The 14,167-nt window shown below is 43.4% G+C and overlaps 1 protein-coding gene across 7 annotated transcripts; it reads left to right on the top strand.

The window, feature by feature from the left end:
- Nucleotides 1-7,086: 7,086 nt before the first annotated feature.
- LOC125449095 (zinc finger protein 420-like) lies at nt 7,087-12,450 on the top strand. Of its 7 annotated transcripts, none has more exons than XM_048524720.2 (2): nt 7,087-7,630; nt 9,422-12,450. In XM_048524720.2, exon 2 carries the CDS (start codon nt 9,483-9,485, stop codon nt 11,082-11,084), a length of 1,602 nt encoding a protein of 533 aa, XP_048380677.1. In that variant the 5' UTR covers nt 7,087-7,630; nt 9,422-9,482; the 3' UTR covers nt 11,085-12,450. The 7 variants fall into 7 exon arrangements, with proteins under 7 accessions (XP_048380677.1, XP_048380680.1, XP_048380675.1 ...); XM_048524723.2 differs by having other exon boundaries at nt 7,087-7,750; XM_048524718.2 differs by having other exon boundaries at nt 7,087-7,883.
- Nucleotides 12,451-14,167: the final 1,717 nt, after the last annotated feature.

Here is a 14,167-nt window from a genome sequence, read left to right as displayed (position 1 = left end):
GTTTAGAGTTTTGATGCATTTGCATTTATTGAAAGCAATGTGTGTTAGTACACAAGGCTCTGTTACTTGCAGACAGAAAAGAACACACACACTGCTTGTCATTCAATTCAACAAAATTGTCAGCCATTAGGTGGTTAGTTTCTCAGGGCAATGCCAATCACAGGTATCTGGTCTGGTTTAAAATTTTAACAGCACTGTGAAATGTTTGCTCCAGCCCCACCGGGCTGCAATAGTTTAAAGCCACAACCAGAAAGTTCCAGAGATAATGGGAACTGCAGATGCTGGAGAATCCAAAAAAACAAAGTGTGAGGCTGCATGAACACAGCAGGCCAAGCAGCATCTCAGGAGCACAAAAGCTGACGATTCGGGCCTAGACCCTTCATCAGAAAAAAAAACATGATGAAGGGCCTAGGCCCAAAAAGTCAGCTTTTGTGCTCCTCAGATGCTGCTTGGCCTGCTGTGTTCATGCAGCCCCACACTTTGTTAACAGAAAGTTCCACTTTTCTCCGGGAGTCTGAGAAAAACCAGGTTGCCAAATAAGGCAGAGTTTCATTCATTTGAAGAGCTCGGGGCCGAGTCCCGCCCCTCGGTTATTCCGATTGGTTGGAGGACCTGCCATTCATGCACCGCCCTCCAACCAACAGGAACGCTATTAACATCTGGCAAGGAGGGGGGATGAAAAAGATTAATAAATTAATTGGAAAATCAATCAGTTGTCAGAGTTTTCTCCACAATTTCTTAAATTCTCCCATCTCTTAAAAGAGCTTTAATACTACAGATAACGAAATCAGTTTTTAATGACTTTTCACTTGTTCCCATTGTGATCGGTGCCGAAGGGGTGACTCTTGCTGGGCGCAATCCAACGAGATTCATCTCTCGTCCTCTATCCCGATGCTAAATATCAAATTTTATGGAGTGATGCAGCGAGATGAAATCATTCAGCCCAACAAATGGACGCTTAGGAATTCATAGATAGTGGGAATTGCAGATGCTGGAGAATCTGAGATCATAACGAATTCATAACTAATTCATTCCACAGCTCCACTGACAGTGTTGTGGAAATGTAAAGGGTAACTCTCCAATTTGTTACTTCTCACATGCGTTTATGCCTGCACAAAGACTCAGTAGTTCGCAAATATTAAGCATTCACTCGATAGTTAAGTACATAGAGTACTGTTTGGTGTTTCATTCAACAATTCTGTTTTTTTTAGTGTTTCATTACTTTCCAGTTGTTTACATCGGCGTGGTTTCTGTCATTCTTAGTGGTTATGTTTTCTTTCCACTACGTGGTTATTCCTCATTTTTAAAAAATACAGATTTTATTCACTTAGTTGGATGGATTCATGTTAAAATATTATAGGAATAAAATAGCACAAAGATGTAAAAGATCAAGGGGAAATTTTGTTCTTTTTTTCAGGGGCGACTGCTAAATCAACAATAATTGTTTGTTGGATGATTGACATTCTCACTCAGCGACATTTAAACAGATTAACAACTAATTCCTATGGTTAAGTTGTTCAGTCAGCAGACGTATGGGGAAAATGATATTGTAAACACAAATAGCCCAAACTGAAATCCCTCAGATAAGAAACATTTCTGCTGTTGCCATAATTCACAAGGACCAGGAAAGTAAATATTCAACACAAATACCAAATGATAAGATAGCTTATCATCACCAGGAAAGCCTGAAGCTCTCTTCCTCAGAAAGGAGAAGGCTGAGAAATAACTTATTAGCAATGGAAGGCTTTGATTCTATTTTGTAGTGGAACCTGCTGATTTACTTCCAGTCAGGGAAGTATATTTAGTATACTAAAAGTATATTAGTATATTTCTATACTAATCTCTGCTTTGACAGCACACTTCCAGCCTTTATCATTGCTACTTCTGACTCTAAACATGGTTGTAAAGGATCTTCTGTTCTATGTCTAGGGGCGCTGAACTATGAAAGAAAGTGGCTGGAACATTTCTTGCACTCTCAGAAGTAACTTGCTTGTTCAGACCTGGCCATGACGAATGGCAGTAATATCAAATCAAACCCCTACAGTAGTGGTGAACTCACTGATATTACAGCAGGTTGGATGATTGAGTGAATCACTTCCCATAAACACAGTGGGTGAAAAGTCTCTTCTTGATGTGAGTGTGTTGGTGTTTCAGTCGGTGGGATGCACAAGTGAATTCCCCTGCACACATGGACCCGGTGAATGGTCTCCAATGTAAACTCACTGGTGGATCAGAAGGTCAGATGAATCAACAAATTCTTGTTTGCAGTCAGAATGGCCTCTCCCCAGTGTGAACTCAATGGTGTCTATGCCAGTTTCAGGGAGTGTTTCTATCTGTGAGCTCTCATGAGTTCTCACACAACTCTCTGTTTGTTTACCCCCTCAAAAATCAAGTTGTTGAGGCATAACCTCCTGCACACAATGGGATGAGGTAACTACACAATGAACACATCAACATCTCCTTTGATGGAAGGACTTACGGAGGGAGGGCCATCAGTAGAAAGGAAAGAACATCACAGCAGAGGAAGAGCATTGCTCAACATGAAAACGCTAAACGTCATGTTGGGCCCTGTGAAACCCAACCTCATGTGAAACCCAAACTCCAGTCCTGGGTCTCTGAGCATTAGTCCAGCTCTTACTCCTGTAGTTGTTCTCATGGATGTGTTCATCCATTGGTATATTGATCAAAGCCATGTTTTGTGTGTGTATGTGTGTGTGTGTGTGTGTGTGTGTGTGTATATGTGTGTGTGTGTGTTTAAACAGGTGATAATGGTTTCCAGAGCAACATGGGAGCTGATACAGTAGCAGGAACTGTAAAATTTTTAATGAATTCATGAACTGATCGACCAAGATGTCAGAACACAACATGGACAAAAACATTGACTTTCAAAGCCTTGGCTTTAACCATTCAGGTCATGTGTTATCATTCAAGACAAAATGCTTCAGAACAGAAACTGTGGGACTTACCTGCAAATTGATAGCAAGCACGTCTGTCCCTGATGCAAAAGCAACATTAAAACCAACAAATGTGGGCATAATTGTTTCTGAATTATTAAGTGATGTGAATTTACACCTTAGCCATTTGTGGGAAATTGACCTGAAGCTTAAATGGAGAATCAAAAGTTAATAAAAACAAAGGTGAGGTGACTCTTGAATTTCAAAAACATTGTTTATTTTAATTAAAATTCATTGGAAGATTAAGAGAATGTGTCAGCACCCTGAATTTGGATAAGATTAAAATAAAAAATAACTCCAGGCATAATGTCCAAGCAATAAAACAAACAAATAAACACTTTATGTTAATGCTCAGAATCAGACGCAAATGTTTCAATTCAGTCTGAAAAATATTCTGAGCATTGAACAGTCATAGTTATCCAGGGTTCATGAGTGAAACAGGATGGTAACTAGAATGGGATCTGTGTAATTGTATGAAAATAAGTGAATGGGAGTCAGACAGATTTAAGGGGGGGGGGGGGCGAAGAAAACAGCACTGAATGGAAATTGAAATTGGAACAACTCACTTCAGATGTTGTATCAGTGATAATGGGAACTGCAGATGCTGGAGAATCCAAGATAACAAAGCGTGGAGCTGGATGAACACAGCAGGCCAAGCAGCATCTTAGAAGCACAAAAGCTGACGTTTCGGGCCAAGACCCTTCATCAGAGACCCGAAATGTCAGCTTTTGTGCTCCAGGGATGCTGCTTGGCCTGCTGTGTTCATCCAGCTCCACGCTTTGTTATCACCTCAGATGTTGTTCAGTTGAATATATCAGACTAATAAATGGAAAGCTTCATGTGGAGATGTTAGTATCCTTATCTATGACCTTTTAAAGAGACATGCATTTGTTAAGTCCAACCACTGCCTGAGACCATACTGAAGGATGTAAGTAAAGACTGACAGCTGTAACTGGGCCTGCGTGATAAATTTCAGTCAAACTTCACCACCTTCCGATTAGTTGTGTTTTCTTTTTACTGAAATAAGCTGACAAAGTGAAAGACGTCTTTTGGGGATGAACATTTAACTGAAGACAACGTCTTGCAGTTAACCAAATGTATTAATTATTCTCCAGTCAGAAACAGAGGATGACATGAGGAACAAGCCTTATAAATTTGACCCACTGACAGTGAAGGAAAAGGGATATATTTCCAAGTTTGGATGTGTGTGACTTGTGGCAAGTGGTGTTCCTCTGTGTCTGCTGCCTTTGTCTTTCTAGATGGTAGAGTTCATAGGATTAGAAGGAACTGTCTGAGCAGCCTTGGTCACTTTCTGTGGTGCATCCAGTAGGCGGTATATATTGCTGCTACGGGGGAGCCAGAAGGTGAGTTACTCACTGACCATTTCCCAGCCTCATACAAACATAAGTATTAGAAGATGATACAGATCATTCAGCCTCTCAAACCTCTACTGCCATTCAGGAGGATCATTGCCCAACTGCTTGTACTCCAAATTCCATATTCCCGTCAACTCCCAATAGTTGATGGTCCCATTGCTAAACGAAAAAATTACTACCTCTGTCTTAAAAAAAAATTCCATCTTCCCCACATACTGAGACAGAGAGCCCAAAGATGCTCAACCCTCAGACAAAAACTTCTCCTCTCTCTTAGTCCTGAACGGGCAATGTTATTCTAAAACAACACCCTCTAGTTTTCACCGATGACTCAGCAATAAGAGGAAACACAGGGTCAATATTAGACAAAATCAGCAGGTGTCATTTTGTGTCAGTTTCATGGCGTGTTTCTCTCTGTGAGCTCTAGTGAGTTCTCACACAATTTTCTGTTTGTTCACCTCATTATAAATAACCCAAAGGGTTCTATGGTGCTCTGTGAACTGTCACCAGCGACAGAGGAGTCTGGCGCTACCAGGATCATCTGGAATTTCTGACACCATCATATTTAAAGCCAATCTGTGCATCAGGTCAATCACTGCCCGCCAGGAAGAATCCATCACAGTGCATGGTGTGTAAGAGAAGCAACACAGGAACATTTCTGAGGACACCTGCATGGCATGGGTAACACTTTATTGTAAATAGAAATTCACATTTGTAAATATATTGCTACTTTCCTTCATTATGTGTCAATTCAATTATCAAAGTAATCACAGCTAAAAGAATCAGGCTATCGGTCCTTAGCAGCAGACAGTGTCAAAGCTCTTTCAGAGATAGTAAGAACTGCAGATGCTGGAGAATCTGAGATAACATGGTGTAGAGCTGGATGAACACAGCAGACCAAGCAGTATCAGAGGAGCAGGAAAGCTGACGTTTGGGCCTAGACCCTTCTGAAGAAGAGTCGAGGCCCGAAACATCAGCCTTCCTGCTCCTCTGATGCTGCTTGGCCTGCTGTGTTCATCCACCTCTACACCTTGTTATCTCAGTGTCAAAGCTGTGTCTCATGAGGTGCTTCTCTTTCCCCAGTGTAGCGTTAGAGCTTGTCATTGTTTACTGTGGGAGCATCATATGTTGGAAACAGTTCAAACCACAAACTTTTTCATAGAACAATTGGAAAAGCAAGGTAAAGAAAAGGAACAGAAGTTGCATTCACTTCCTGAAGTGAACAAGGACTGCTTGTCTTCTCAGGATCTATCCCTCTAATTAGATTGCTCCCAGCTCAATTATATTCCTATTTCCTTCCCCACTTGAACGGCTCCTTATACAAAGGTAGCGTATGTGAGAGGGAAACGGCAGAGCCAGCTGATCCGATTATCTCAGTCTTAGTGATGTGGAAGGCCGCATACTTGCATTTGTTGTGGAAGGTGAGAATGGAGTGCAGGGAGAAACTAACAAGACAATTTTAAAAAAGTAACACACTGTACTGAACACAAAGCTGATGTGACTCTTATCAGCCAGAACATCAGCATCTAAAATTGGGTTGAAGTTTATTAATATCAGAAATAGCCAGAAATGAAAATGGTTTTATCCCGGCTATGCTGTACAGAAAATTCCAGTCACTCCAGTCCTTTGTGAACTTGCTGGTGACTCAGCTAGTGGGATTACAGAGTGAATCAATTCTCAGTCTCAGAGCATGCAAATGGCCTCTCTTCAATGTGAACTCGCTGATGTCTTAGCGGATGGCTTACGGAGTAAATCCTTTCCCACATTCAAAGCAGGTAAATGGCCTGTCTCTGGTGTGAACTCGCTGGTGCCTCAACAGCATAGATCAATTACTGAATCCCTTTTCACACCCAGGGCAGGTGAATGGTCTGTTCACAGATTGAAGTCACTGGTGTGTCAGCAGGTTGGATGAAGTAGTAAATCTTTTCCCACAATCAGGATAGGAGAATAGCCTGTCCCGGTCTGAATTCGCTGGAAGTTTTATAAGACTCCCTTCAGTTTGGACATTTAAAGGGTCTATTGTCTGTAAACATGCTGATGCAGCAGCAGGTGTGATGACTGAGTGAATCCCTTTCCACACTCAGAACAAGTGAACGGCCTCTCCTCAGTCATTGAATTTCCAAATCGGATGGACATTTGAATTCTTTCCCACAATTCATACATTTCCACGGGTTTCTCCATGGCACAGGTATCCACCAATCGTTCGCAGTTTGCTGATTAATTCTCCACAGATGACACATGTATGAATTCTCCCCTTTGTGAATAGTATGATGTTTCTTCAGGTTGTGCAATTGCCTTGAGGTCTTTCTATAGTTGTTGTGCGGGAAGCACCTGCGTTATCCTGTGTTTAAAATTCCTTCCCACATTCACAGCAGTGAGAGATTTCTCCTTGCACATTTCCGGGTGGGTGATATCCAGGCTCTGAGTGACTTGATCGTCTGGTTTGGTGAGAATTTTATTTCTGTAAGCCCTTCAGTCATCACACCCTGTAAACAGAGTTTGCAATCAAGCTCACCCGTCAGTGCAGAATAGACACTCAAGAGCAGACAAACCCAGTTGGGATCACCATTTGCTCCTCCTCTTGTTCGCAGACACAGTCTGCACTTTTTCCATATGAGCTTCGGAATGCGAGGCTTGCGAGCTATACGAGATATTTCTGAAGAGTGCAAACCCACCCTCGGGCTCTCACCCTCCCCACACGTTCACCCACCTGGACCTATCCTGTGCTGCATCGCTACGGCGCATGCTCAATGCTCAGCGTTCCAGCAACTGACGACGGCTGCGGACCAATAGGCCGGAAGGGTCACCAGACCCGCAACGTTAATTCTATTTTCTCCTTCACAGATGCTGCCAGACCTGCTGAGCTTTCCCGGCAAATTTCTCCTTGTTCCTGATTTACAGCATCCGCAGGTTTTTTTTTGTTGTGGAAAGGACGCAAGGGACGGGGCTGGAGGATCGAGACGAGGAAGCTGCTCCGACGACCAGAGTGAACAAGGGGCAGGGCTGGTGGACAGACGGGCGTGAAAGCGGTCAGAAAGGGAAGCCGTGATAAGTTTGACAAACTCCAATCATTCTCAATGCGTAGAAGATCAAATCTCGAAGAAGCAGATGGGACAACTTAAGAAACAGCGGGGAAGTAAACGACGATGTTTCTTTGCCAAATCATTTATATAAATCGAGCAAGAAAATTAGCTTGATATCCGCATTTCGATGTTAATAGCGCTGTTCTAACCGACCGTTCATTGCAGATGTGAAGATGCTCCGTTCAGGACAAGAGGCTCACACGCAGGCGCACTGAGGACAGTATGTGGAGCATGCGCAGTATCACTTTGATCAGGACTGTGAGGGACATCGAGCTTTTCCTTCCAGCAGCTGCGATCTCCGGCACAAAGTGGGCGGGGGGAGGGGGCGGCAAGGGTGTAGGTATGTGGCAGCTTGCATGGGAGAGCTGAGCGGAGAGACTTCATGAACACCTCGTCTGGTCGCAAACATTGAATAAGAACCTCCAAAGTCCCGCGTCAGGGAGCCGCGGTCTTTATCCCGGGAAAAGGCCCAGGTTGACGTTATCCATCTTGGTGAAGGCACCGGAAGCGTACGCGAGCTTGATGGGCGCATGCTTCATCGTGTTAAGATGCAGCAGTGCGCGTGCGCAGCGTCACGGTGGGCGAATGTCACGAGGGGGGATGGTTCAGTGAGTGAGGAGACAGGCAGCAGAGGATGGACACTGACCTCAACTACAGGGAGGGTGAATGTTATTAGCTGGAAATGTGAGGTTTTACTGATGATACGGAGATATGATTGGTATCTCAGTTTGCAGTGAAATATGACACTGAGGCTTTTTCAATATCAGAGATAACAAGCTGGAGAGCTGGATGAACACTGCAGGCTAAGCAGCATCAGAAGAGCAGGAAGGCTGACGTTTCGGGTCGAGACCCTTCTTCAGAAATGGGGGCGGGGAAGGGGGTTCTGAAATAAATAGGGAGGGGGGTGGATAGAAGATGGATAAAGGTGGAGAGGAGACAGACAGGTCAAAGAGGCGGGGTTGGAGCCAGTAAAGGTGAATATAGGTGGGGAGATAGGGAGGGGATAGGTCGGTCCAGGTCGTCCCCGCCTCCCTAACCATTCCTCCCACCTCAAGCTCCACCCCTATCTCCTCCCCACCAACTTCTTCCCACCTCTTTGACCTGTCTGTCCTCCCTGGAATGACCTATCCCCTTCATAACTCCCCACCTACATTTACCTTTACTGGCTGCAGCGCCCCCCCCCCCCACTTTGACCTGTCTGTCCCCTCTCCACCTATCTTCTCCTTTATCCATCTTCTATCTACCCCCGCCATTTATATCAGAATCCCCTTCCCCTCCCCCATTTCTGAAGAAGGGTCTCGACCCGAAACGTCTGCCTTCCTGCTCCTCTGATGCTGCTTGGCCTGCAGTGTTCATCTAGCTCGACACCTCATCATCTCAGATTCTCTAGCATCGACAGTTCTTACCATCTCTTTTTCAATATCAGACAGTTTCCAGGGAGCGAATTAGTTGGCAGCTAGGGGATAGAATTCATAATGGAGACTCAAAGAAATGACTGCCATCCTTCTCATATTCCAGCCAAGGAATTCTCTGTTGCTCCAGTACTGTATGTCAAACAGGTTAGAATGGTGAGAGTTGGATGGCAAATTGGCACTTGGATAGACCTGTTACAATGGCCCTTCGAGCTGCTGGAGATTGAGGTTTTGCAAGGTCCTACTTATGTTCTGGTCAAGTTGTAGAGCACGAAATGGCAATCTTTACCCACAGCATCTCCCACTTATTTCGCTATCTCTCTGTCTTGCAACTGTATCTCTCTTTTCTCTTTCAGTCTGCTTCATGCAGGCCATTACAGTCATGTGTAGGACTAGACCAGGTAGCAGGATTTTTTTTGTTTCCACATTAGTTTTAGCCCCAATTGAGCTTCTCTGACAATCAACAGCTGTCATGGTCACTTTTCACAAATGCCAGCCCCACAAATTGCCAGATTCAGTCCTGAAAATGTCGCAACCTGCGTTTATGTTTTTGTTATTTCTGTCTCATTCCTTTCTTTTGTTTTAAATAAATTCTACAGGGTATGCGAAGAGGATGATATGCAGCCATGAAACTGAAACCAGTCACCACATCATGATCTAATGGAGTCACCCAATTTATCACAACCAGAGTACCAACAGCTTTTTACCATGGAAAGGGAAAGCACCGTTCAAGGTGGCGAGAGCAAGTACACATGTTCTGTGTGCAAAAAAGGCTTCAGCCAGTCAACTAGGCTCAAGAAGCATAAATGCAGTCACACTGCAGAGAAGCCATGGAAATGCGGGGACTGTCAGAAAGGGTTCAGTCACCACTCTGCACTGAAAATTCACCAACGCGTTCACACTGGGGAGAGGTTGTTCACCTGCTCCCTGTGTGGAAAGGGATTCACTCAGATTTCCACCCTGCTCACACACCAGCGAGTTCACACTGAGGAGAGACCTTTTAAATGTCCAGACTGTGCGAAGTGCTTTAAAAGCTCTGGTGATCTGATGTCTCATCAACGTGTTCACACTGAGGAGAGAAGGTTCAGATGCTCGGATTGTGGGGCTGGCTTCAAATGGTCGTCCCAGCTCACCGTTCATCAGCGCATTCACACTGGTGAGAGGCCATTCACCTGTTCTGAATGTGGGAGTGGATTCACTCAGTCATCTCACCTCAAGGCACACCAGCAGGTTCACACTGAGGAGAGACCTTTTAAATGCCCAAACTGCACAAAGTGCTTTAAAAGTTCCAGCCGTCTGCAGTCCCATCAACGTGTTCATACTGAGGAGAGACCTTTCAAATGTTCAGACTGTGGAAAATGCTTTAAAAGTTCTGGGGAACTGATGCTCCATCAACGTATTCACACTGATGAAAGACCATTTAGGTGCTCTCACTGTGGGACTGGGTTTAGGAGATCATCACAACTCACTATACACCGGCGTCTTCACACTGGGGAGAGGCCATTTATTTGTTTTGAATGTGGGCAGGGATTCATTCAGTTCTCCACCCTCTTGACACACCAGCGAGTTCACACTGGGGAGTGGCCATTTACCTGCCCTGAGTGTGGGAAAGGATTCATTGAGCCATCTCACCTCAAGGCACACCAACGAGTTCACACTGAGGAGAGACCTTTCAAATGTCAAGATTGTGGGAAGTGTTATAAAAGCTCTGGGGAGCTGAAGTTACACCAACGTATTCACACTGACGAGAGACCATATAGCTGCTCTCTCTGTGGGTCTAGGTTCAGATGGTCATCTCAACTCCATGCACACCAGCGCACTCACACCGGAGAGAGACCTTTCACCTGCTCTGAGTGTGGGAAGGGATTCACTCAGAAAATCCACCTCCTGACGCACCAGCGAGTTCACACAGGGGAGAGACCTTTTAAATGTACAGATTGTAGGAAGTGCTTTAAAAGTTCTGGTGACCTGATACGCCATCAACGTGTTCACTCTGACGACAGGCCTTTTTCATGCCCAGACTGTGGGAAATGCTTTAAAAGTTCTGGGGAGCTGATGCTCCATCAACATATTCATACTGATGAGAGACCATTCAGATGTACTCACTGCGGGACTGGATTCAGACGATCAACTCAACTGACAGTACATCAGCGAGTTCACACTGGAGAGAGGCCATTCATCTGCACCAAGTGTGGGAAAGGATTTACTCAGAAATCCCACCTCGTGGCACACCTGCAGAGGCAGCAGAGAGTTCATAAATAATGTCAGGAGCTGTTTTTCTGTTAATCACATCGAGGTCTGAAGGATTTTCACTGGTATCTTTAACAACTAATGTTGAAAAATCCCAGTCCAGTTTTATGTGATAAAATGTTACAGGTAAAGATGTATAGTTGGACCTCCTATTTAACATAATTAGCGGAACCTACTTAATATCCCAATGACCCCCTTTTGAATGTAAGATGTGCATGTACATGAATAATACAGTAATAATGGGTGACTGCCATTTCGATGCAGGTTTGGTGGACCTAATCAGTGTGAATGTTGTGAAGATGAATTTCTGTCATGTGTTCAAGAATCAAAAGGACAATTATGAATCAGGCTGTTTTATATTCAGTATTATGTAATTAGAATGAATAATTAATAGTTTTGCTGTTCACGAGTGTGGGAAATATTGACCACAAAATTGTTGAATTTTTATCAGGTTTGAAAGTGTTAGCTCATTCTGGAATTAGGGTGACAAATCTGAACAGTGGAAGGTGCCCATGATGGATTGGCAAAATACACAAAATGATTTCAAGAAGCATATCAGGGCCTGCGATAATTATGCATTCTTCTCAACCACAAATACAAAGCAAAAAATGAATCCACTGTGGCTAAAGAAACAACGTAAAATTTGTATTCAATCAAAAGAAATGGCTCATAAGGTTGCAAGAAAAAGTGGTAAAGCAGAGTCTTGGAAAAAACCTAGAACCCAATGAAGGATGACCAAAAATAATTGATACAGGGGAATAGAGAAAACGCAGCGAAGCTCACAAGAAACATAAAAGTAGACAGTAAAATTTCCATTGATGTGTAAAATGGGAAAGATGTAAAAGCTCACTGAATTGGCACCCCAACTATCACCTTCAACATACACACCCTCATCACTGCCACACAAGTAGAGGAACGTACCAGCTGGAAGATGCATTGCAGTAACTCATCACGACTCCTTTGACAGTACCTTGCAAACCTGCAACCTCTGCCATCTCGGAAGTCAAAAACAGCAGATGCATGGGAATGCTACATACTGCAACTTCTATCCCAACCTATAGTCCATCGTAACTTAGACCGGAATCACTGTTCTTTCACCATGATTTAATCGAGATCCTGGAATTCTCTTCCTAACACCACCATGGATACCCCAATATCCCAAGGACTGCAGACATTCAAGAAGACAGCTCATCACCACCACCTCCTACTGTACGGTTAGGATGGGCAATAAATGCTGAGCTACTCTTCAAAATCCACAAACCATAAACAAGTTAAAAAGGATCGGATTGTCACTTCACTGATATTGAGTGTTTATAATGGATACTGTTGGGAAAATAGGTTAAATTACTGTTTAAGATCCATCAAAATTGATATACATGCACACAGCTTTTTTTATTTTCTTCAAGAAATAAATTTGTCTTGTGGAAAGAAAATTGCAGCCTGGTATGAATAGTTACTGATTACCATCCTTACTAAACTGCAAAAATAAAACTTACAATCTATCAAGTCAGGTTTAACACGGAGATCCAACTTGTCCAGTAGTTCAATCAACTAGGGCTAATCATTTGGACAATTATCAGTAATCTCATTGAAACTTACAAGATTCTGACAGCATGAGTGTAGATAGGATTTCTTCCCTGGCTGTTCAGTTCAGAACCAATAGACATAGTCTCAGAATAAGGGATAGGCCGTTAATGACTCGGGTGAGGAGGAATTATTTTGCTCAGAAACTTGGCAATTTTCTACCCAGGAGGCAATGCAAGCTCAATGACTGAGGATTTTAAAGTCAGACATCGATAGATTCCTGGAGATGAACGACATAATGCTAAACAGGAACAATGCTAGGAAGAAATGACTCGCCATGATTTAAGTGAATGACAGAGCAGGCACAGGGCTGAATGGCCCATTCCTACTCAAGGTTGAAGGGCTTTCCCCCATCCCCTCCATCCTCAAGTCCAACAATGTGAGGAGCTGATGGACTTTGTCATGGATTGAGATTATCTGATCATTGGCGTCCGTCATGTCCTTCCCTTCCCTGAGGTCACCAGGACAAACTGTCTCAGAAGTTCTTATTTGAACCCTCGACATGTGTCATTGCCTAATTTCTGTCTAATCTCCCATCATGCCCTGTCAGTGCTCACTTGATCATTTGATCGACTACTGAGTCCCTCAACCCTAATCCTACTAAACATCTGGCCATCCAAGTTACCCATGCTCAGTGAAATTATAAAAAAAATGCTCATGGTCTCTTCTGGTTCTGTCCCTCTCACGTTTCAATCCAACATCATCACCTATCCTGTGAAATAAAAACAAATCTTCATCTCTCTGTCATTGAAATATACCTCTCCCTCTCTAATTTCCATTTCTCCAAATTTCTTGAACTTGATGCTCTACAAGGATCTATCCCAGGACTCTCCTGTTTCTCATTCACTGGGAAGCATCACCTATAAGCATGGAAGACTGATAAGGCAAGAGCCTGTGGGATCCATTGAAATTTGACCAATTAGATTTACAGTTGATTCATTGACAAGAAGCAGAGGGTGAAGGTTGAGGGATTTTTTTTTCCTGATTGGAAGTCTGGTGGGGTTCCACAGTGGTTTGTATTGAGTCCTTACAGTTTATGGTTTGCATAAATGATTTTAATTTGAGACAGATGATCAGTTAGTTTGCAGGTGATACAAAAGTAGTAGGTGGTTAATAGTGAGAAAAACAGACATAGGAGAATTTAGACAGGCTGGCCAGATGGGCTGATCGGTGGTAAACTGTACTCAATTGAGATCGGTGACAAGCAACATATTGAGATTGGATTATTGCACTTGAATCTTAACCAAAAGATGAGGAGTTGATCGACCATGCAGCGAAGGAAGGCTTTTTTTTTGCTCTGTAACACAGGCCTGGATTGTCAATGGGGATCTTGGCTGCAAAACAATTTTGTCCAAAAGTTGCTCACTTCAGTTATTTTGTGAATCCACAAATACACAGGTTCTAATGTTGCTAAATTAATTCTGACTCAGAGTTACTTCCAATAGTTTGCCCATTACCCAGGTGAAACTGAAATTGTAGGAACTGCGGATGCTGAAGGATCTGAGATAACA

The sequence above is a fragment of the Stegostoma tigrinum genome, chromosome 43, assembly GCF_030684315.1.
Source record: "Stegostoma tigrinum isolate sSteTig4 chromosome 43, sSteTig4.hap1, whole genome shotgun sequence".
Lineage (NCBI taxonomy): Eukaryota > Metazoa > Chordata > Chondrichthyes > Orectolobiformes > Stegostomatidae > Stegostoma > Stegostoma tigrinum.
Note: the sequence above shows the minus strand (reverse complement) of the source record. Positions and strands in the feature narration are given on the sequence as shown.

Excerpts from the sequence above, each read along its gene's own strand:
- LOC125449095 (XM_048524720.2), top strand. The coding sequence starts at position 9,483 with ATGGAGTCACCCAATTTATCACAACCAGAGTACCAACAGCTTTTTACC.